At 36.8% G+C, this 23,896-nt stretch overlaps 1 protein-coding gene and 1 long non-coding RNA gene across 2 annotated transcripts; both read left to right on the forward strand.

Annotated features, from left to right (window-relative positions):
• Positions 1-52: 52 nt before the first annotated feature.
• Positions 53-23,665, forward strand: LOC116105046 (transcription termination factor MTERF5, chloroplastic-like). The gene is made up of 5 exons (XM_031391467.1): positions 53-154; positions 521-617; positions 13,547-13,574; positions 21,721-21,902; positions 22,004-23,665. Exons 1-5 carry the CDS (start codon positions 53-55, stop codon positions 23,113-23,115), a joined length of 1,521 nt encoding a protein of 506 aa, XP_031247327.1. The 3' UTR covers positions 23,116-23,665.
• Positions 20,059-20,924, forward strand: LOC116105004. The gene is made up of 3 exons (XR_004124004.1): positions 20,059-20,110; positions 20,225-20,436; positions 20,544-20,924. It is a non-coding gene; the product is annotated as an uncharacterized LOC116105004 (long non-coding RNA).
• Positions 23,666-23,896: the final 231 nt, after the last annotated feature.

Here is a 23,896-nt window from a genome sequence, read left to right on the forward strand (position 1 = left end):
TGACGTGGTGATTTTAGCTGTTTTTAATATCTGTATGCTTTTTCACATCAAGATGGAGATTCGCTTTGCGCGTCCTCAACTTCACATGAAGATGGAGATTCACCGTGCAATGTCATTGACTTTCACCTGTACATGGAGTTTTTCTGCAGCGATGGTTTGTATAAAATTAAGTTTTTCACATGCATTAGGATGAGAAAAGGTTTTAGTACTTTAGTCCGTATCCTTTTTCATGATTAAATGACTCAAGAAAAACTACCACTTTCCATCAAAACTTGGTGATTTATTTGTTTGCTTTGCGTTGAGTTTTATTACTGCTTTTAAGTATTTGAACATCACGGACACGAAAATATTGAAGTTATAATCTTGTGAAGTTAAAACCTTTTTTTTTTTCATATTTACTTATCCAAAATTTACTCAAAATCGATTAAATAATAACGAACCAGATCATAAACTCACAGAAAAAATTAGGCATGAAAATGGCCATTTTCCATTGTTAAACATGTGAACATTGATTTTGTAGATGCCAATATCAGAGATGGGCTCAATTGGCTGCTCAGGTCCCTCCATTAAAGAAACAGTATTTGAAGTTCTCGCTGCAATTCATCTGCAGATCAATAGTAATTACATAAAATATACTATTGCCGTCATGAACGATGACTAAATGTTTCGAACAATGTTTATGGACTTTGAATCTATACACGCAAGTCATACACTGCTAGAGATGTAGAGTGGGAGGTCACAACTTACTAAACATTGTAGGAAGTCAGAAGATGACATGAAATTGAGGCCAATGTAAAAAGGGTCTCTAATGCACCTGTTAGAATGGAAGCTTAGCCCTCAATTCCTCTACCTCTTAGAGCTTGGCATGGATCTTGAGCAGATGAAGGTAATTAATTACAAGGTGATTTTGGCTTCTCTGCAGCTTGGAGGGGAAAATCAAACCACTATTTGAGTTTCTTCTTGATCTTGGGGTACCTAAATCAGACATTCCTAACATTCTCATCCAAAGGTCTTCATTGTGCTCATTTACTTCATCCAAAAATCTAATACCCACCATGATGTTCTTGAAGATTTGGGTATGGACAAGGACCAGTTGCGTACTTCCATTCATTAGGGGTTGACGTCTCCATGCTTCTTCGAAAATCACCAGGGACTCTTGGTCATAGATTGCCTGTGACCGAATTCTTCTTGGCAAGGGGTATAGCGTGGAAGAAGTTCGGACCATGATTTGGATATATGCAGGTCCAATAAACTATTAATCACAGATGGTCATTTGGTGTAACTCAGACACAAAATCTCTACAACTCACAGACTTGCAATCCCCTTTGAGTAAGGCCAAATTTCCTTTCTCTATACTATAAATGAGGTATATTTACAAAAAAAATAATCATGAATCACTTTTTTATTTTTTTGAAAGCTCATTTATTTCATTTTTTAATTTTTACAAATCTAATCAGAGTAACACTACACTTACTAACACTTCTCACTAATTCTCTCATAAACGTCACATGGTAGCTCATAATTCGTCATTCACATGGTCTCGCCGGTCCAATAATAGGTCTCGTTCTGACCAATAACCAATTATAACTTTCATGTAGGTGTGAGAAGTGTAGAGGGGTTTGCTAGGGTTAGTATTAGTGGTCTAATCACCTAACACATGTTAAATTACTACTAATCTAAATAGTAATCACTGCACATTGTATAGAGGGTGTGGGCAGTAGGCTAGGAAGGCTATTTGTATTGTAATAGGCCCAACAAATTCAATTTAGAGCCCATTCAAGCCCACATCGTGTTTAGGTATATTTTACCATAAAGTGGTAGACAAAATGCTATATCCACCAAAAAGTTGTACCGAAAATTGCACTGAAACATGTGAAGCCGCCACGTTGGACCGATTGAAATAGACCTTAAATTGACGCCTGTCCACAATTAGCAGAGGACGGGCGTCCATAAATATGGACGCCTGTCCATAGTGATGGAACGCCCGTTCCCCAGTTTGTAAATTTTTTTATTATTAAATTTTTTTTTTTAACTATAATGTAAATATGACGGCCGTCCCTAGTAGGGACTGGCGCATCACTAGGCCGGTCCAAACTACATGGCGCCAGTCCATCTACTAGGACGGCCGTCCAAAGTAGTATGGACGCCGCCAATGTACATGACTGGCGTCCATAGTTTGTTGAATTTTTTTTTAATTAATATTAACGAATGGCTTTTCTAATACCTTCATTTTTAAGCGCCAATTTTTTTCTTCTCTCTTCTCCTCATCTCCGTCATTTGTTTTTCTTTTGTTCTTCATGCGCCATTTGGTTTTCTTAGCTTCTCCTTCGTTGCGTGTTGTGATTCTTGACGCCGGTTGCTTCCTCACAACCAAGCACTAGAAGCACTATCTCATCAAGCACCAGCAGCAATATCTCGTTTTATAGACATAACCTTGAAACAAAGTAATATCAAACTGTTAAAGCTGGATTTGTTTGTTAAGGTAAGAATTTTTGACTTATTTTATATATCTCATTTTGTTTCCTATTCTTTTTAGATGAATATATGTTTGATCGATAATATTTGTTTGGTGTAGGATGAATACATGTTTATAGATAATATTGTTGGTGACAGTTGTGAACTAGATTCGTAATGCAAAACTGGTATTAGTTGTGCATGAAATAACTGAATATGGAAGTCCAGTTCGCCTCGTTTCAATATGTGAGTTAAATGGTTTAGAAAACTTTTTAAATATGGTGTATTGTATTGTTTTATTGATGGTGTTCACATTCTAATTTTCTTTATTATAAAACCATTGAATCGGAAAATGAATGGTGATGAATTAGAAGATACAGATGTGCAGAGGAAGAAGTGGAGCTCATATTGGATGGTGTTTGATTCAGTTGATGTTTGGTGAAGTATTACAGAAGGTATGGGAAATAAATGGATTTTGAGCAATGATACTACGTCAAAGAAAGGATATGATGGGGAGATGAGATACGTAACATTGGCGTGTTCTTGTTCTGGAAGGAGAGAAGTAAATGTAGAAATACCTTGAAAAACACCCGTTGCAAAAACAGATTGTAAGAGTCGGATTAGTGCAGCTTTGAATGGTGAAAAAGGGAAATTAATCAGTGTGCTTGAACAACCATGATCTTACAAGTCCGACGAAAAGAAGATATTTCAGGTAAACCGAATGATACGCCTTTGTGAAAAGGAGGCTTGAAGTTAATGATCAGCTGGATTAGACCGTGTAAAAATTTTGCAGTCATTTCAGTTGAGGCAGGAGGTTTAAGAATTTGACATTTTTACAAAAAGATTGTAGGAATTACATTGAAAAAGTTAGAAGGCTACGACTTGGAGTTGGAGATGCTTTGGCAATGCTAGGTATTTTATGAAAATGCAAAGGAGAATTCCAATTTGGTATAGATTGATGTATGAGAGAGTCGATTGAAAACTGTGCTATGGGTTGATGCTAGTATGTAGGGCCGCATATAAAGATTTTGGTGATGTTTGTGACCTTCGACACAACGTATCTGACGAACAGTATGATATGCATTTGCGGCTTTTTGTGGGGGTTGATCATCATGGACATTCGACATTGTTAGGGCTGTGGGTTAATTTCACACGAGGACACAAAGACATTTGTATGACTGTTTCGTTCTTGGCTTGAATGCATGGATGTTGCTCCTAATGGAATTATCATGATCAAGATAAAAAGTCCATGCAAAATGCAATCGGATTATTTTTCCCGCGTAAAAGACGTAGGTGGTGTTTGTGGCATATAATGAGAAACTGCCTGAGAAGTTAAGGTATAACGAATATGAAACTATAAAGTTTACTTTACAAAATATTGTGTATGAGTCGTTGGCACATGAAGAGTTTGTAAAACGTGTAACAAATTCATTGATTGTATAACCTTCATGAGAATGGATGGTTATCTGGATTGTATAAGAAAGAGTACGTTAGGTGCCTGCATTTCTTAAGATACATTCTGGACAGGTATGGTCTACTACCCAACGTAGTGAAAGTATGCATGCATTTTTCGATGGATATGTAAATTCCAAACAACATTGAAACAATTGTGGAACAATATGACATTGCATTGGCGAGATAAGTGGAAAAGGAGAGGGAGGCTGATTTTAGATCTTTCAAGTCTTGGATCCATGCATAACTACTTACCCCATTGAGAACAATTTCAAATGTATACACACTGCAAATTTAAAGAGTTTCAGAAGAGATTGCGGGGAAGATTTATTGTAAGTTATCTTTTCTTAAAAAGTCCGATTCGTATGAGGAGTATCAGGTTTTAGAAGATGTTTGGTTTGGAGATAGTAATCGGCGGTGTTCCCTTTCTGGTTTACTTTGAAGAAATTTCATGTGATATTCGCTGTAATAAATTGTCATTTGTTTGAGTTCAAAGGGATTATGCACATGCCATTATTGTGTTGATTCATAAAGGGTTTCACACATTCCAATAAAGTACATTCTACGGCGTTGGAGGAAAAACATAAAAGGTCATACAAAACAAATCAAGGTAAGTTATAATAGGTGGAGCACAAACTGGGGACAGCGTTTTGAGAAGTTGTCTAATCTAATGCTGACAGTGAGCTGATATGACATCAAACAATGTGAGGAAGACTATAACATGTTGATAGAATGATTACTGGAGTGAAAAATCAGTTGAGCAGAAGGAAAGTGAGGGAGGTTTGGTATGAAAGAGGGGACATCTTCCAAGAGGAGAATAGTCTATTAATATCCACGGGGTACTCGCATGCAACAAGTCGTCCTCCATTGCAAAAGAAAACATCGAAGGTACAAAATGTACGTAGGGCTAAAAATAAAACTAAAACTGCGAACAAAGAGTTGGTAGCGTTTATACCTCCACATTCTAAACATGATTTTGTTTTTAAAGTATTATTTACGTTTTGAGTTATTAATATTTACTTGATTATTAAGTGTTTATGCTACTTTATTCAGAAGAGATCATCAGAGCGAAAGACAACATTGCTAAAACTGTACTGGGAACTCAATGTTGTGTCAAATGATATTTTGCTACTCAGTATGTGTTATGTATGTTGGATAATGTAACAACCTTAAGTTTTTCTATAACATTGCTAAATTGTGGTTATTAAACATTGATGTTGTCCACTGGTCCCGGTTCAGAATCTCAAGAGCCAATAGTAATTTATGTCTTGGACAGCATATGTACAGATGAACAAGTTTCGTTGATGAGCGATTTATATCGTTAACCTGTTTGAGCATTGGTGCATTTGTTGTTCGGTAGAAATTATTCTGCGTTGTGGTTCATTTCTGATATGCATTTTGATCTATATGCTGAATCATTGTGTTTTGTTTTATTCTTTTTGTTGCTGATTGAGTAAAGTAGACTTTTGGTTGTTAGGGTGTTGCATTATCATAATATAAGACATGTATATATTATCCTTATTCGGAATGTTTTCAGTATATCTTATCGTTATATTTCATTTAGATTATTCTACATTTCATTTCAGATTTAGTGATTTCTGATTTTTCTTTTTTTAATCAGTTGTTTTGTTTTATATTTCTGTTGCTTGTTGGGTAAAGTACACTGTTGATTGCAGAGTGTTGACTTCATAATATACGTAAATGTATATATATCTCCTTAATCGTATATTTCATATATATTATCGTATATTTCGTTTCGTATTATTCTACTTTCATTTCATATATTAGGGTATTGATATTTTCTTTGGTACTCTTGTTTTGTTTATATTTCGGTGTGCTGTGTGGGTAAGGTACACTGTTGATGCAGGGTGTTGAATTCATACTATAACGTATGTAGTATATTATTATCCTTATCTTGTGTTATCAATATATATATCGTACATTTATTAGATTATTCACTTTCAATTTCAGATATACTGTGCGCACATATAATGCTCGTACATAAACATTTATAGGCGAATATAACAGTGCATTGAAATTGGAGGAAGTTAGCTAATTGGAGAATATATGTTGAAATCAAACTTCATTAAGTAACATATTTCTGTACTACAGTTCAGTATTTGAACTACACATAATTACATTAACATTCATAGTCCGTTTCCCCAATTATCTACACAAATGTTAAGAAGACAGAGATTGTTCAGTATTTTCTTCATCCAGTGTAGGGGTGGAGGCTAGACTGGAGGAGGATGAGCCTTAGACATTTCTTCATCATGTTGGATATTTCGGTCATGCGTTCCGTAAGTGATGTAACCGTTTTCTTCTCATTCTTGATGCAAACTAGTGAAATCCTTGGGGGGCAACTATCCTGTTGTTTCCTGCTTTTCCTCTCATACGTGAAAAAGCCTCTCTTCTGAAACCTTTCGATCCGATCAATTCTGCTTACTATTCATCAAGGTTGGGGAGAAGACATTTCTCTACATTCTGAGAAGATCCAGCAGTCCCAACTCGGTTTTCTTCTTTTCCGCACATAGACTCGTCCTCATTTCCCCCTTCTGGACAGGGACCCTCCCGCACCGTTGCCTCTCCATCATTTCATCCGAATCACACTATTCTTCCCGTGACACATCTTTTTAGTCAAACCCATTTTAGACATGTGACATCCCCAACAGAATTATTTGCAGAAAACGTTATCTTATTGCTTTATCTGAGGGGTGATCTGAAAACCCATTCTGACATATCTGAGCGTAACATCATCCTCCCAATAAATGTCACGTTTTCTGCTTTAATCTTCCTAACTTTTCATCAATACTGAGCTGATTTACTTGCTTCCCTGTTTACTGCTGCTTCTTCCATCAACATAAATGCCTTCACTTCACATTCTCCATTTTGTCTTTCCTACAATTAAATTTGATTCAGTAAATCTGTTGAAAACTCTCATAGGCAGGATTTCTTAACTCTCGTTAGATTTACACCTATGTGGAGATGATAAACCCTTATGCCAGAAACATCCGTCCAAGCTTGTCTGGAATCCGCACGTTTTGGGTACGTTATCCAAACCTTCAAAATCCAATTCCCTATCCGTTTGGCTAAGTCTGTGGCCTCACTACACCTTCTGATTCTTTAACTCTTAAAAAACATTGTATACGGCGGTAAATCATCAATACTTGTCCCATAACTTCCAAACGTAATAAAAAACACTATAATCAAATGCTTATATCCCGTCAATGTAAATACTCTGCCAACTGCTTCTCCCATTTCAATTATTCGGATCCACCATTAATACTCATCACCTAAACCCAAACTACTTATAATCCTTATCCAAACTTCTTCAAGACAAATATTCTTTTCCGCATCTCTTTGTATTGCTTTTTAGTTGCATGTCCTTGAAATTGGACTCCGAGACAAGAGCCTCCACCGCGAGTGCTTGTGTTTTTTTGCTCTTAACCATTTTCTTCTGCTTCTCTCTAAAACCCTAATCAAAAAACATATCCTCAGTAATTTCATGTTATATGACACAAAACATATATGACATTAAACCAATATCAAACACACAAACACCTGCAGCTAACCATGTTCCCACTTTTTAACAGTAAAAAAAATACTATCAAAATCAATCACATTACAAGACAATCAAAAGAGAATTACATCAAATGGTAAAAAAGTCTTTTTTTGTTGCTGACCCTTTCTCCCAAAAAAACAAAGTCTCTTTGATGAACAATATCCGAATTATACGATGTAGTGGTGGCTGGTTTTTATAGCGTTTATTAGTTATCTTTTTGTTGAATAAAGCATGAGTTGGAGGCTGGAATTACATGGTCTGGAATGGCATCAGCCCACCTTACCTGGCATAATTTGGCCAAAATGCAGTCCAGAACCATGTAAATGGCCAGCCTCCAATGTTCATTGCTTCTGGAACTGCATTTTTTGGCCAATGCGTCGAGAAGCATCATTGGAGGCTGGATGACATGGTTCTGGACTGCATTTTGTCCAATATGCAGTAAAGGTGGCTGGTGATTTTAAATATAAAATCCCCGCACCTTTACCTGCATAATTTGGCCAAAAAAAACCTTTTGCGGTCCAAACCAGGTAATTCCAACCTCCACATTCATGCTTCTCAACTCCATTTTTTGGCCAAATTATGCACGTAAAGGTGGCTGGGATTTTAATATAATCCCAGCCACCTTTAGCTTGCATAATTTGGCCAAACATGCACGTCACCATGTATTCCAGCCTCCAATCATGCTTTTATTCAACAAAAATGCAACCCCTAAACGCATATAAAACCAGCCACCACTACATATAATTTCGGTCGAAATAAATTCATAACACATGACTCCAGCCATCATTGGCATGCATCATAATAACACATAACAAAGAACTCCCATTCAAATCAAACTCCATTACAGCACGATGAGATTTAAAAATATCAAGTGCTGCGAGCATCCAGTAAGAACTGTTAAGTGGCTATCACGTATCACCAAGGTAATGAACATGAAAATTAATTACAAAAAAAATGCCATTAGTCAAGGAAATATGTAATCGATATGGCGTACTAAATTGTGTTAACGAAGCGAAAGAAGACATAATGAGAAGAGTACGATTATTATAGCATTATTCCACAAACATACTGTGCAAGTTTAGATTCAAATGTAGGTATAGACTTAGCAAGATGCCCACTACCAGGTGATGGAATAATAATCTCTAACAAGTAGAAGGTGGACTCTAAAGAAAGAGAGAACAGACATGTAACTTTCTTTGAAGGTCCTCTAAACAAAACTGAATAATTTAAACTTATTAAGAGTTTATTCCACTCGTCTTTCCTTGACTTTAGTGTCTTGCACGCACAGCCCAAGCCCCAGCCCCAAGTCCCACCATAGCCACAGACTTTTCTTTTCTTTTATTAGTTATTATCACATGAAGTTAGTGAATTGAATGAGAAAAAGACATATAATTAAACCAAGAAAAAGTAAAGCTTATGAGAACCATAAGTAAGTCTTTCTATTATTTTCTTCCTCCACTTTTCGTCCAGGCAAAGTATGTTTCTTTATTAACTGACCAAACATTTCCCATTTGCCTACAGCCATGGCCCCTCCTGTTTGGAATTATGGGCCTCATGACCTCTCTCTTTCTTTCTTGTCTATATCATCGGCAACAAACAGTCTCATTATTCAAGTTAAACAAGGCATACAACATTCAAAATCATTATTTTTTCCCGTTCAATTGATCCATACATGTACTATATGATCTACTCACCTCAATTAAGTTGTCGATGGAAAAATGAATTCTAATTTTCTATTTATGTACAATAGCCTGCAGCAAAAAGCAGGGCTCTACAACTGAGGATTCCTCCCTCTTCAACAGCTCCCCTCACATGTGGCATCAGCCTGAGATCCTCCCCGAACACATAAGCCCAAATAATAATCTATATATTAATAAACATACTATATAACTATGAAACCCATACACCTCAGGAAGCTGTGACCTATAGATTCCCTCCCTCTCACAGCTCCCCCTCAACAATGTGGCAAGCCTGATTCTTCCTCCCGAACACATAAGACCCAATACATATACTATCTATTAATAACAACCCTTATAAAATATGAAACCCACACACCTCAGTGAAGCTGTGACCCTATGACATTGTTATGATTGGTTTTATAATATACAAAGCTCGTATTGGTTAGTTTTTCAACACTCATGAATAAATCAAAGATCCCTCCTGTCACTGATTGCATATAGCAGTTTTTCTAACACCCAAACAAACACTTCTATTGTCAATCACACAAACTAGTCCACCTAAATTGACTGGATTCTCTTTATCAAATCAACTCCATTTCAACCAAATGTAAATCAACACATTCATCCACCATAAAAAAAAAAAAAAAATATATATATATATATAATTGAAAAAATATTGAAAAACGGAAGTGTCCTATTACCGGGGGCGGCTGTTTTGTTTTTGAGATGAGAAACGATGAACCAGAGCGTCGGCAGATGAGATTAGCAACCCCATGAACTAGAGCGCAGATGAAGAAAGAATAAGAAGACCGTTGCCCTTTTTTTTTTCAAAACTTTCCCCAAAAGTTTTAATAAACCTAAACTTTTTTAATTCTAATTTTTGATTTTAAAAGTTTTAAATAACCTAAAACTTTTTTTTAATTCTAATTTTTTAGTTTAATTAGAGTGGGAACGCACCGTCCCATTCCTTAGGGACGACCATCCCTAAGGGAATGGACGCCCGTCCCTTAAGTATGGAAGGTCGTCCTACTTACATTGGACGCCCGTCCCTAAGGACTGGACGACGTCCAAACATATTTTTTTAAAATTTTTAAACCGAATTAATGGACGGGGCGTCCCATTCTATACGGACGCCCTCCACACTTAGACGCCCCTGACTCACAAAATTGTGACCGGGCGTCCCACATTTTCTTTAAAAATTTTCATATTTTATAACAAGGATGGCCGCCATTACATATGACGCCCGTCCAATGTGTTAGGACACTGTTCTAGACCTGTGAATGTTCGTCCCTAATTTTTTTTTAATATTGTTTCTTTGTGTTTAGCAATGGACGGGCGTCCTCTAAAATCGGACGCCTGTCCATCCTAGTAAAATGGACCCCCATCCATATAATATTGACCTGGTCCATATTATGAACGCCGTCCATATGTTTGGAACGGCCGTTCATGTAGATAAAATTTAATAACGCAAAACACGTTGATGGTTGAGTCCAGCACACACGTCAGTCGTACAAATTTCGGTGTAAAAACACCGGTGTACTGTAGCATTGTTTATTCTTGCATATTCTTCTTATCCACTTAACAAGCAATAAATGTATAATTATTTCGACCTTTAGTAGCCCGAGAAATTAGATGGTTGAGTTATATTATGTATGTATTATTTAAACAATTTTAAATCTAATATATTTAAACTATAAACTTGAACTATGTAAAAACTCAGAGTTTAAATTGAGCTTGTTATTTGAAGATGATAGTTGGTAAACCAAGTGGTCTAACTTGATGAACTCATCCTAACTATATTGAGGCTGAATATTACATAGCTTCGAAGTAAGTTAATATAATAAATGTGTGGATCAATAACCAAATGACTAAGGTTGAAGGGATTTCAATTCAACTCTTTACTTATTTTTTGTTTTTTTTGTTTTTATGATACAGTGTCGATCAGTTTGTGCTACACTCAATTAATCGCTTAGGTTATAAATTTGATAGTCAGAAAAATTCTTTGAATGAGTTTGATAGGGTCACTCCTATTAGTAATCTAAATGGATTGAACTCAAATTTCCAGACATATATCCAAAAATCTTAATGGACGGTTTTCAGTTTCGACTCGTTTCCATCAGAGAGGCCGGAATTTCTAAATTATTTTAAAAAATAAAAGAGAAAAAGGCGAATATAGAGAAAAAAGAGAAAGCTGATTCAACTGTCATTGTCCACATTGCCATGAGCCTCTGAGTCTTGACCAATAACATTCGGCAGCAATATACAACAAGAATATCCAGATAAGTGGATCGCCAGTGGTATAAACCCTCCATTGAAAAAATCTTTCTTCATTCTCGGTGACTCAGTGAACAGTTCTGCTTACGCTGCAGAATCAAACCCCGTTTTCCATTGCTTGTAAGATCCCATTCTGATTTTCTTTCTTTCAGTCTTGTTACTTGTTGAGCCAAGTATATCAATCTTCCAGTTTAAGTTCTCTATGTGTGGCTAAGAAGATTTGGTTTCTGGGTTGCTTTTGTTTTTTGATTTTGATGGAGTTCGGTCCATTTACGTAAAGATTTAATTTTAACTGAAATGTCTAGTCTTTTGAGCTTTGTTGAGCCAAATATTATCACTTATTTCTGTTTAAGTTCTTTATGTGTAGCTTAGAGAATTGGTTTCTGGGTTTGCTTGTTTTTTGTTTAATTTGGACGGAGGTTAGTCATTGATGTAAAGATTCTTAAATTTACAGAATTTATATCTTTTGAACTCTAGAGCCATCAGTTCTCTTTCAGTTTTAAGTTCTTATGTGTAGGTTAGAAGAATTTGGTTTCGGGTTGCTTTTGTTTTTTGATTTTGATGGAGTTAGTCCATTTATGTAAAGATTTTAATTTTAACTTAAATGTCTAGTCTTTTGAGCTTGTTGAGCCAGATATTATCACTTCTTTCAGTTTTAAGTTCTTTGTGTGGCTTAGAAGAATTTGGTTTCTGGGTTTCTTTGTTTTTGATTTGATGGTGGTTCAGACCATTTATCTAAAGATTTAACTTTAACATGAAATTTCTTTTATGCAGGTTTGTGTTTTTTCTTGAATTGAAGATGAAGGCCCTTGTGCAATTCAATCTTCAGAGTTTCTTCTATTTTTAAGAGGACATTCTTCATTACAAGGTAGTTTTTTATTTTTAATTTATGATTAATTGTAGCATTTGTTTATATTGGAGTTGTTATGATTTGAAGTTAAAGGGTATAGGTATTGGAAAACGATGCATCTTGATTTTGATTTGTTATTTTGTGTTTGAGATGTCATACATAGTTTAGTTTAGGTTGATGATTTCTGAATTCAATGGTTTGAAATGGAGAGTTTAGGGTTTATTTGGGAGTGTTTACTGTGCTTTTCTCTTGCAAAAGCATTTTTTTTTTTGTGTTATCTTGTGGTGGACAGAAGCTGTTTGGTCTTGAAAAAGTACTTTACATAAGTGCTTCGTGGAAGCACTGTTAGAGGTGGTTAAGATAGCTGCATGTATTGATTTTATTTTTGTTATTTAGGTTTTGAGATGTCACTCATGTTAAGTTACGCATCTAATTCAAATGTGGTGGGGGGGTGATTGTGGGTGCTTGTGGCGTGGAATGTTTTTGGTTACTGGAAAAAGCTTGGCGAAAGCACTTTTTTTTGTACTGATAGTCTTGAAAAGTTCTTTGAGGGTGCATTCCCTGAAGCACTGTTAGATTTTTATTATTATTTTTTTAGTGCTCCTATCAAAGCTTTATCATACATTTAAGGGTGCTTTTGAGTCATCAGAACTGTTTTCCGAGTAGAATTAAATGAATGCTGTAGACATTAGGATAGAATTGAACAGAGCTTGTCTATTCGTGCATGCAATAACCTATGGTTGAGTTGGTGCCAACAAAAAGATATGGAGTTGGGTGGTGAGGGAAAAATAAAAGATAAGATCATGGATCAACATTGTGTCCCAGTGTTATTGAATAGACACTTGTAGTCTTTTTTAGTGTGTTTCCAGGCCATATATATATACCTTTATTATATATAGATGCATAAAGATAAGAGTGTCTTGAATTTAAGAATACTTCTATGTCGTGTGATAGTGTAGAAATTTGTGAAGTCCTCGAAGTGCAAGTAAATTGCATTTGATAAGTTTTGTTGAACTAAGAATCTTCTAATCCCAATCCTCCATTTCTCTATAGTTTTTTTTATTCTGCTCATTTTTGTTAACAGTGCTTCACTTCCTTTCATCTTTCTGAGGATCGACCTACTTTTCCTGAAGAGCTCTTCTTTTGCCAAGCAAAGTTTGTATGCTAGCAGTCTTTTCTAGTGCTGTTCCTACCTCCTATAAACCTAAAAGTTAGTGCATTTGTATATATGCCTTTTGTTTTGTAACTCACACTGTGTTTATAATGACAGCTGAGTCTGGGTAGATGGACCGTTCAGCTTAAGGTAGTGTCTCCAGCCTTGTAGCAGCTGAAAAGGAAGAAGCCAAGGTGTCTTAACTTATTCTTGAAGAAACAAGGTCTGAGCAAGGCCTTTGCTGCAAGAACCATCATACATCAGATCTTTTTATCGACCATCTTGTCTCAAGGCTCCATTCAGTTCATAAATCTCGGTATCTAGTAGGTTCGATTGTGACATTTTACTTTTTTGTGACAACTGTTTTGTTGGTCTCTTTCTCTTATCAGCTCCCCAGCTTATCAAATTTTAATTGACATTGCAGGAGGAGCTCACAACTCTTGAGATTAGGGATTCCCTTACGTACCTTGAACTCTCCATGAAGATATGGGAACATTCTAGTCGGAATTAGTTGAACTTTCCTAATGCACCCGTTAAGAAAACCAAAAGCCATGTGGACCATTGCACGTTTCTCCATCCCATCCCACTTGACTCAAGAAGCTAAAGCGTGTCTCGAATGAGTGAGGAAGGGCCTGAGGGAGATCTCGCCCTCAGTTCTCTACCTCATAGAGCTTGGCATGGACCTTGAGCGGATCAAGTTAATTACACGCAAATTTCCTCTTTTGCCTACAGTTTGGAGGGAAAAATCAAGCCTGTCGTTGTAGTTTCTTCTTGATCTTGGGGTACCGAAATCGATATTCCTGTAATTCTTACTAATAGGCCTCAACTTGTGATTAGTCTCTCTGAAACCTAATACCCACCATGATATTCTTAGAACTTGGGTGTGTGAGGACAAGAACAGTGGGCAAAAGTTAGATAAGGTTCCCGCACTTTAACTTATAGCAGGCAGAAGCTTATCAACTGTAGATTTCCTCTATGAGATGGCCTCTCAGGCCGAGGCATAGGTACAGATTCTAACTCGATCCCTAAACATTAATTTACAGTGTTGAAACCAGCTCACACCGACAGCCGAGGATATTTCCGATCATGTAGTTGACATTCCCGTTCTCTCCAGCGATGTCCTCAATTCTTGGTCTTAGTTTGAGGCCAATCTTAAGCCTGTGACAGAATTTTTCATCGAGAGGGATTCAGGATGGAGGAAATTGGGATCATGATTTCTAGATATGACTTTGTATATCTTTCAGCTTGAAAGAGACTTGATACCCAATGGGAGTTCTTTTTGACCATGGAGTATGAACAAGTCAGAGCTGGTAAAGTTCCCTCAGTATTTCGGGTTACATTTAGAAGAGAGAATCAAACCTCGGTATTGCACGCTGTAAAGGAGTGTGGAGTGACACCTTGCTGAACCAGTTTCTCTTATCAAGCTGCAACTTTGATAAAACTCTGAATAAGAAATGAAGAAATGCTTTCAGAAGAGGTTCAACTGATATTAAAGGCAAGGGATGATTCTTAACCTGATATTGAGCCATACACATACTAACAGAGAATGTATGGAATGGTTGTGGTTGCAGCGATGGGTAATTGCCCTTTTTTTATGCTCAACTTTAACCAGGAGGAGAAATATACTTCCGCAGAATGCTGTCTGCTGGAGAATGACAATTAATATCGTTTCCTGCCCTAGCTCCCACCTTTCGGGCAACTCCATTTCTCTTAATCTCTTTACATGTTTACTCAAACTCTGCCATCTTAGGGTGACAGTTGTCGATACAAATATGTTGGCTAGTCCATCGACATGGTGATTTTAGCTGTTTTCCTAATATCTATATGGCTTTTTTCACATGAAGATGGGGGAGATGTCGCCTCTTGCATTGGGTGCCTCGACTTCCACATGAAGTGGGCGAGTGTGCGCCGTGCAATGCCATTGACCCTCACCATACAACATTGATTATTCTGCAGGAGCTGATCAATCTTCTTGGTTATTTTTAGATTTTTTCACGATGCACTTAGTAGAAAAGGTTTAGGGAATCCTTTTCACTGAATATAGTTATATAAATGACTCGAAAACTTCCACTTTCCATCAAATTTGGTAATGTAGTTGGTCACCTGTGTCTTAGTTTTTACTGTTTTATGTATTTGATCATGGATGGACACAAAAAATTCCAGCTATAGCTTGTGAGTTACATTCATTTTCATATTTTACTTTTCTCAAATGTACCAAGTGGATTAAATAACGAACAGATCATAAATTCACTGAACAAAATATGCATTTAAAAATGGGCATTTTTCCATTATTAACTAAGAACCTATGATTTGTCCGATGCCAAATGCAGAGATGGCGCATCATTGGCTGCTTCATCTCCCTCCGCTAAAAGAACACAGGATTTGAAAGTTTCCTCTGCTGAATTCTCTGCGATCAATTGAGCATAAGATTACATAAAGGTACATTGCCGTCATGAACGAGGCGTAAAATGTTTATGAACATATGTTTATCTCTATGATCATGACTTTGACATCTGAACCGGCGATAGATGCAGGCGTAAAATACTTGCTAGAGATGCAGACTCAGAGGTCAAAACTTACCAAACATTGTATTTAGGAAGTTGATGAATAGCCGACCTGAATTGAGGCCAATGTAAAAAAGAATAGTGCTAATACTCTGTCACCATCGCGTACGCTGGCACCCCAACGCCCAATACCTGCAAAACAAAATAACCAACATAGTCATATTACAATCAATAACACTCAAAATTAATCCAATGACAAAAATCCCACACAAGAAGATCTTCCCAAGTTTCATTCATGTACTGGACAGGTTTAAGAGTTGTGTCTTTGGAGTTTGAAATTTAATTATGTCTAGTAGTAACCTAGATTCAATATTCAACTGACCTGGTCTAGGTAGTAAGAAATTCAATTGCATGTAACCAGCGTTGAGAACATAGCCCATACCAGAAAAGAACTTTTACAAAGAATGATCAAAGTGTGTCCGAGACTCAGTAGCTCCAAACAAAACTCATCAGAATTTCTTCATAAAACCTCATCAGAAATAACGAGTACAGGATCTTCTTTACTTTTCGAGATATCTAAAGCAGTCAAATTCTAATCCTTTCCAGATTTTTACTGTTCTTGATTTCCTTACATTTTTCATAACTAAGTGATTCATAATTAAATTGCAACAATTCTACATAACTACTGATCTATTAAACGCAACAATCAATAGAAGAACTACAACCACTGTAGTGAACGGCCGTGGTAAGTTCGATCCAATCAAGCCATAAACTTCAGAAGTCTTAGGACCAAACCAGAATAAGCCCTTGTCATCATGATCTAAAAATGACACAATTGCTCTCGCTTCTCTTTGAAAACTATATAGCCTTCTGGCTATTAACCAAGTCCGATCCTCCATCACCTTCCTCTTAAAACTTCACCTCTATTACTGGACCAAAAACAATAAATCAGCTTTAGTAACCGATCATTATAAATTGCTAACAATCTATCCTCAGAAAAATAGAAAAAAACCTTTCTAAAGAGAATACCAAGAGAGACATGTATAAACAGTTTCAGATTGTCTCCTCATGCCCGTGACAATTTTTTGCCTTTTCAGTTAATGTATAAAATTCATTGTCCTTAATTCATAAAAGAGAAAAAAACCGGGAAATCCACAAGAACCATAGCAAACCAATTAAATGCTATACAACAGTTTAAGATCTAATATTATTTTTTTAACAATTGAGTTCAGAAATGCGCTCAGTCTAAAATTCATACACTGGAAACACCAAGACATAGCCAACCAAATTCATTTACACCAAATCTTTAAACACAATCACACCAAAAACTTAACCAAACCCATAAACCATGTTGGATAATTCAACACAGGACCTCTTGCTTTGATAACTTTACAATAAAGTTACTAAAGTTTGAGCTATAAATAGCAAACTTGTTATGGCAGATACAGAAATACAAATTAGGTCACAAGATGAGACCACAATGAAGGATCAATCAAACATGCTCAGATAAAAATGGGTTATTCATCATAAACATGGCAGAGTGAAAAACATCAAACAAATTAAACAGAAAAAGAAGTGGGAAAGAATGGCTTACCTTTACGCTGCGTTTTGAATGAAGAAAGAATTGAGGGTCTCTTGAAGGATCAAGGATCTTTTTGTTGGGTCCGAGATTCGAAATTCCGGTAATTAAATAAGTGCGATTAGTGTAATCCAAACGGGAACAACTATTAGAACCCCAATAGTTTATAGAAAAATTTTCAATCTGAACCCTTTACTCCACTAATGTCATTAAGTGAAGTTGAATGTTTTGTGGTGTAAAATTTTGAGTTTTCGAACACAAAAATTAAAGGGAGATGTGCTATTACTGCTTGTATGTGACCATCATTGAAGATACGTCCAATTAATCATGTAGAGTTCATTAAGATAGAGTAACCCTCACTCAAAACATTTCTCATTAACTTCTCTCCACCAAAAACCCGTTTCACGTGTCACTCACAATCGTCAGTTCACATGAGATCTCGTCTATCTATAATGTTCCTCTGACCAACCATCCCGAACTCCCACAGGTTTGAGTGGAGAGGGGTTCGTTAGGTTTAGTATTATTATTAAGATAAAGAAGTTTTTCACCAATATTTGGTAGTATAAGAAACAGTTTACAGCAATGTAATGCAATTAGACATGAGATGATTTTATAAGTCACCACAGAGTTGTTCATCATCACTCCGTAATCTTATTATGGTTAACAATATAGAATATACACAATGACTAAGTACATTACCCAAAAACTCAAAGACAAAACAGAAACATCTTAGAGTATATAGTTGCTGATCAGTATCTTTGCATTAGCACCACCTATATTCTTGTCGGCTTGTGTTAGAAATGTCACCAGTATTAAACAAATCTTAAAAGGGGTTCAGAGATAGTTTTATAACTAAAGTGTGTTTTAGATGTTTCATTGTAGTTGTCATGAGTAAACTATCCAAATGATCCCAAACCAAAGTACTGCAATAAGTCCTCCAAACTAAATCATTTTCAATATCAAACCCGTAGACATAAACTATATAATATTACGCCGACCTTTGAATAAGTTCCCATCAACTCACATCTGAGAGAAACTGAGAAGAGTGAATGAAGGGCTTCGCAGCTGAAGTAGACTCCCCATTGCGTCCTGCTGGTAGGGGAATTGCGTTCTTATTATCATCTTTCAATTGTTTTTTTTTTCTCAATTTAAAATATAAATCTGTAGGCAAATTGGCTTGAAGTTGAGTTGAGCTAATATTTTCATTCCTTTTCGTTAACTTTATTCACTACTGCTATTTGTACTGGATTGTTTTTTCTTAAATTTCCTGACATTCCTTTGCACCAAAATGATTCTTATGTTTTCTCTCTGAATGTTAACTGGAAGGATCAAGTTTATATTGGGTTGTGTTAGGATCCAATATCTCACACCCAACCAAGGTGTGGTACTTAAACCTAGGGCTCTTTCCACCTATCAGATCGGCTTTTTGCGGTTGGACTCTCCTTTGGCTTGAGTTATAACATAGTGCTTTTCGTTGGGAGTTTGGCTATGGAAGGCTTCTATAGCTAGATTAAAGTGCAATATCCATTGAATGACTGATAGGTGAGTGAAGCCCCCAAAGGGGGAAAGGGCTGTCATCGGTTCAATTGTCATAGTAGTGAAGCCGTTGTGGATGTCCGGCTCTGAAGGGGCGGTGCAATTTAGGATCCCTATCGGGATCTCACACCCACCAAGTGTGGTACCAAACCTAGGGGCTTTTTCACCTATCAGGCCGTCCTTTTGGGTTTGGACTCTCCCGTGGACTGAGTTTCTAATAGTTTGTGTTTTCTCAAATTTATTGCTGAAAACCAAATTATGTAAAGATTTGACTTTTAATGGGTTGAAGAGTTGATACTCTATTTATGCACCGTGAACTGTGATAATGGTAAGGTTATGAACAATGCAGATGTATGTTACTGAAATGAGTCTTGTGTAAAAATTTATTGTTCTTGTACAAATTGGATGAATTTTGCACATTCTAAAGTCGATTTAATCAGGTACAGTGTAATGATTGTTGTCGCGTGGTAATGCTATCTTCTTGTTATTGGGACCATTACTTGGATATGTAATGGAGTCATATAAGTTGTCCTGTCGTTTGAACCTGAGTTCTTGTATTGATAAAAGTTTCTGTTTACACCCTTCTTGAAGATGAAATGAAAGCCCTTTGTGCAAGCCCTTGTCCGGTTTTCATCTCTCTTTAGAGGAACTCTTTGCATCGCCCGGGTAGAGGTGTTTTTTTCCCTTAATTTCCGTACTGGCTTCAGTTTTGAAAATTATTGTTACAAAAAGCAAAATCTTGTCCTGTTGTTCTTTGGTTTATAAGTTTTTGGGGTGATAGATACCATGGGTGCTGCTATTTAAATTATATCCAACTCATTTGCATTTATTTAATCTAGAGAAGGAGAAAGGGAAAAGGGAAAAGCTCTTGCTTAAGTTATTTGGTCAAAAGGAAATTGCTTATTCTGTGCTATTATATGGTGAATTCACCTTTTTTTTTTTTGGGTTTTAATACCTATATTTCTTCTGTTTTATTTTTCTTAGCTCAAGCATTGACGTCCTTTTATTCTTCTGTAGGACTCAACTTACTTTTCCTGAGAAACTCTTCTTTTGCCAAGCAAAGCTTGGTAAGCATGCGGTTCTTCGAGTAGTATTACACTCATATAGAAGCTAAACTTATCTGTATTCACATGTTCTTGTACTCTTTTTAGTATTAATACCATGTTGTGATATAAAAGCAGCACTTTCTTTTGGAAATGGATCGATCAACTCAATAGTAGTGCCTCCAACCCTTTTAGCAGCTGAAAAAGAAGAAGTCAAATCTGTGTTATCCTTGTTCTTGAAGAAACAAGGTCTGAGCAAGGTAGTTGCTGCAAAAACCGTCACTAAATCAGATCTTTTCATCGACCACCTTGTCTCAAGGCTTCATTCTGTTCATAAGTCTTGGTATCTTGTAGGTTCGATTGCAATATGTACTAGTTATTTTTGGCTATTTTTTTCTAAGTGTTTTTGTTTCTAATTCTTATTTTTCCCACTAATCAAAATTTGCTTGCCATACAGGAAGAGAGCTCACAACTCTTGAGATCAGGGACACTCTTATTCCTTATATTGATTCTCTTCTTGTAGAGCATGGAAATGTCGTAAATTTAGTGGAGAACTTTCCTAATACACCTGTCAAAGACAAGTCAGCTGCGTCAGTCTCTCAACACCTTTCCACCCCCGACTCCAAGAAGCCGAAAGGGGTCTCTAATGCACTTGTTAAAGAAAAGGCAGCTGCGTCAGTTTCTCAATCCTTTTCTGCTCCCCTTGACTCCAAGAAGCCAAAGGTGGTCTCTAATGGACCTAGTGAAAAAACGCCAGCCACATCAGTTTCTCAATCTGGTTCTGCTCTTGACTCTAAGAAGCCAAAATCTGTCTCTCGAATGATTGAGATTGGCACAGTTGGAGGTTTACGCCCTCAATTCCTCTACCTCTTAGAGCTTGGCATGGATCTTGAACAGATCAAGGTAATTACACGCAGATGTCCTGATTTTGGCTACTGCAGCTTGGAGGGGAAAATCAAACCACTAGTTGAGTTTCTTCTTGATCTTGGGGTACCTAAATCAGACATTCCTAAAATCCTCATCCAAAGGCCTTCATTGTGCTCAGTTAGTCTATCTNTTATTGTGTTGATTCATAAAAGGGTTTCACACATTCCAGATAAGTACATTCTACGGCGTTGGAGGAAAAACATAAAAAGATGTCATACGAAAATCAAGGTAAGTTATAATAGGTGGAGCACAAACGTTGAGGGACAGCGTTTTGAGAAGTTGTCTAATCTAATGCTGACAGTAGCTGATATGACATCAAACAATGAGGAAGACTATAACATGTTGATAGAATTGATTACTGGAGTGAAAAATCAGTTGGAGCAGAAGGAAAGTGAGGGAGGGTTTGGTAGTAAAGAGGGGGACAATCTTCCAAAGGAGGAGAATAGTCTAATTAATAGTCCACGGGTAGCTCGCAGCAAAAGTCGTCCTCCATGCAAAAGAAAACAATCGAAGGTTGACAAAATTGTACGTAGGGCTAAAAATAAAAAACTGCGAAAACAAAGACTTGGTATGAGTTATACATCCATTCTAACATGATATTTGTTTTTTAAAGATTATTTACGTATTTGAAGTTTATTATAATATTTACTTGATTATTAATGTGTTATGCTACTTTATAGGGAAAGAATCATCAGCAGAGCGAGNAGAGTAGTGTCTCCAACCTTGTTAGCAGCTGAAAAGGAAGAAGCCAAGGCTGTCTTAACCTTATTCTTGAAGAAACAAGGTCTGAGCAAGGCCTTTGCTGCAAGAACCATCAATAAATCAGATCTTTTTATTGACCATCTTGTCTCAAGGCTCCATTCAGTTCATAAATCTCGGTATCTAGTAGGTTCGATTGTGACATTTTACTTTTTTTGTGACAACTGTTTTGTTGGTGTCTCTTTCTCTTATCAGGCTCCCCAGCTTATCAAATTTTAATTGACATTGCAGGAAGAGAGCTCACAACTCTTGAGATTAGGGATGCCCTTATACCGTACCTTGAAACTCTCCATGAAGAATATGGGAACATTCTAGTAGAATTAGTTGAGAACTTTCCTAATGCACCCGTTAAGGAAAAGCCATTGGCACAAGTTTCTCCATCCCATCCCACTGTTGACTCCAAGAAGCTAAAAGCCGTGTCTCGAATGAGTGAGGAAGGGCCTGAGGGAGATCTCCGCCCTCAAGTTCTCTACCTCATAGAGCTTGGCATGGACCTTGAGCGGATCAGGTTAATTACACGCAAATTTCCTGCTTTTGCCTACTACAGTTTGGAGGGAAAAATCAAGCCTGTCGTTGAGTTTCTTCTTGATCTTGGGGTACCTAAATCAGATATTCCTGTAATTCTTACTAAAAGGCCTCAACTATGTGGAATTAGTCTCTCTGAAAACCTAATACCCACCATGATATTCTTAGAAGACTTGGGTGTGGACAAGAAACAGTGGGCAAAAGTTATATACAGGTTTCCCGCACTTTTAACTTATAGCAGGCAGAAGCTTAAGTCAACTGTAGATTTCCTCTATGAGATGGGCCTCTCAGCTGAGAGCATAGGTAAGATCTTAACTCGGTGCCCAAACATTATAAGTTACAGTGTTGAAGACAAGCTACGACCGACAGCCGAGTATTTCCGATCATTAGGAGTTGACATTCCCGTTCTTCTCCAGCGATGTCCTCAGATTCTTGGTCTTAGTATTGAGGCCAATCTTAAGCCTGTGACAGAATTTTTCATCGAGAGGGGATTCAGGATGGAGGAAATTGGGATCATGATTTCTAGATATGGAGCTTTGTATACTTTCAGCTTGAAAGAGAACTTGATACCCAAATGGGAGTTCTTTTTGACCATGGACTATGACAAGTCAGAGCTGGTAAAGTTCCCTCAGTATTTCGGTTACAGTTTAGAAGAGAGAATCAAACCTCGGTATGCACGCGTAAAGGAGTGTGGAGTGACAGTCTTGCTGAACCAGGTGTTATCGATATCAAGCTGCAACTTTGATAAAACTCTGAATAAGAAAATGAAGAAAATGCTTTCAGAAGAGGGTTCAACTGATAGTAAAGGCAAGGGATGATTCTTAAACCTGATATTGAGCCATACAACATCTAAGCAGAGAATGTATGGGAAATGGTTGTGGTTGCAGCGATGGGTATGCCACTTTTTTATGCTCAACTTTAACCAGGAGGAGAAATATACTTCCGCAGAATGCTGTCTGCTGGAGGAATGACAATTTATACGTATCATTGCCTGCCCAGCACTTTTTCAGCAACTCATTTCTCTTATATCTCTTATATGTTTACTCAAACTTTGCCATCTTTAGGGTGACAAGTTGTACGATACAAATATGTTGGCTAGTCCATCGACATGGTGATTTTAGCTGTTTTCTAATATCTATATGGCTTTTTCACATGAAGATGGAGATTCGCCTTGCAGTGTCCTCGACTTCACATGAAGATGGAGATTCGCCGTGCAATGCCATTGACCCTCACCATACACATGGAGTTATTCTGCAGGAGCTGATCAAATTCTTCTTGTTATTTTTAGAGTTTTTCACATGCATTAGGATGAGAAAAGGGTTTAGAGCGGAATCCTTTTTCATGAATAATAGTTGTATAAAATGACTCGAGAAACTTCCAACTTTCCATCAAAATTTGGTAATGTAGTTGTTCACCTTGTCTTTAGTTTTATTACTGCTTTTATGTATTTGATCATGATGGACACAAAAAATTCCAGCTATAAGCTTGTGAAGTTAATTCATTTTCCATATTTACTTTCTCAAAATGTACTCAAAGTGGATTAAATAACGAACAGATCATAAATTCACTGAACAAAATATGCATTTAAAATGGTCATTT

Source organism: Pistacia vera, unplaced genomic scaffold (assembly GCF_008641045.1).
Source record: "Pistacia vera cultivar Batoury unplaced genomic scaffold, PisVer_v2 Contig491, whole genome shotgun sequence".
In the NCBI taxonomy this organism is placed as follows: Eukaryota; Viridiplantae; Streptophyta; class Magnoliopsida; order Sapindales; family Anacardiaceae; genus Pistacia; species Pistacia vera.

What these genes read in the sequence shown, in the direction of transcription:
- LOC116105046 (XM_031391467.1), top strand. Translation starts at nt 53, where the DNA reads ATGGAGATTCGCTTTGCGCGTCCTCAACTTCACATGAAGATGGAGATT. An exon ending in GGAGTTTTTCTGCAGCGATG is followed by an intron (nt 155 to 520) that starts GTTTGTATAAAA and finishes TTGATTTTGTAG; the next exon opens with ATGCCAATATCAGAGATGGG. An exon ending in TAAATCTCGGTATCTAGTAG is followed by an intron (nt 21,903 to 22,003) that starts GTTCGATTGTGA and finishes TTGACATTGCAG; the next exon opens with GAAGAGAGCTCACAACTCTT.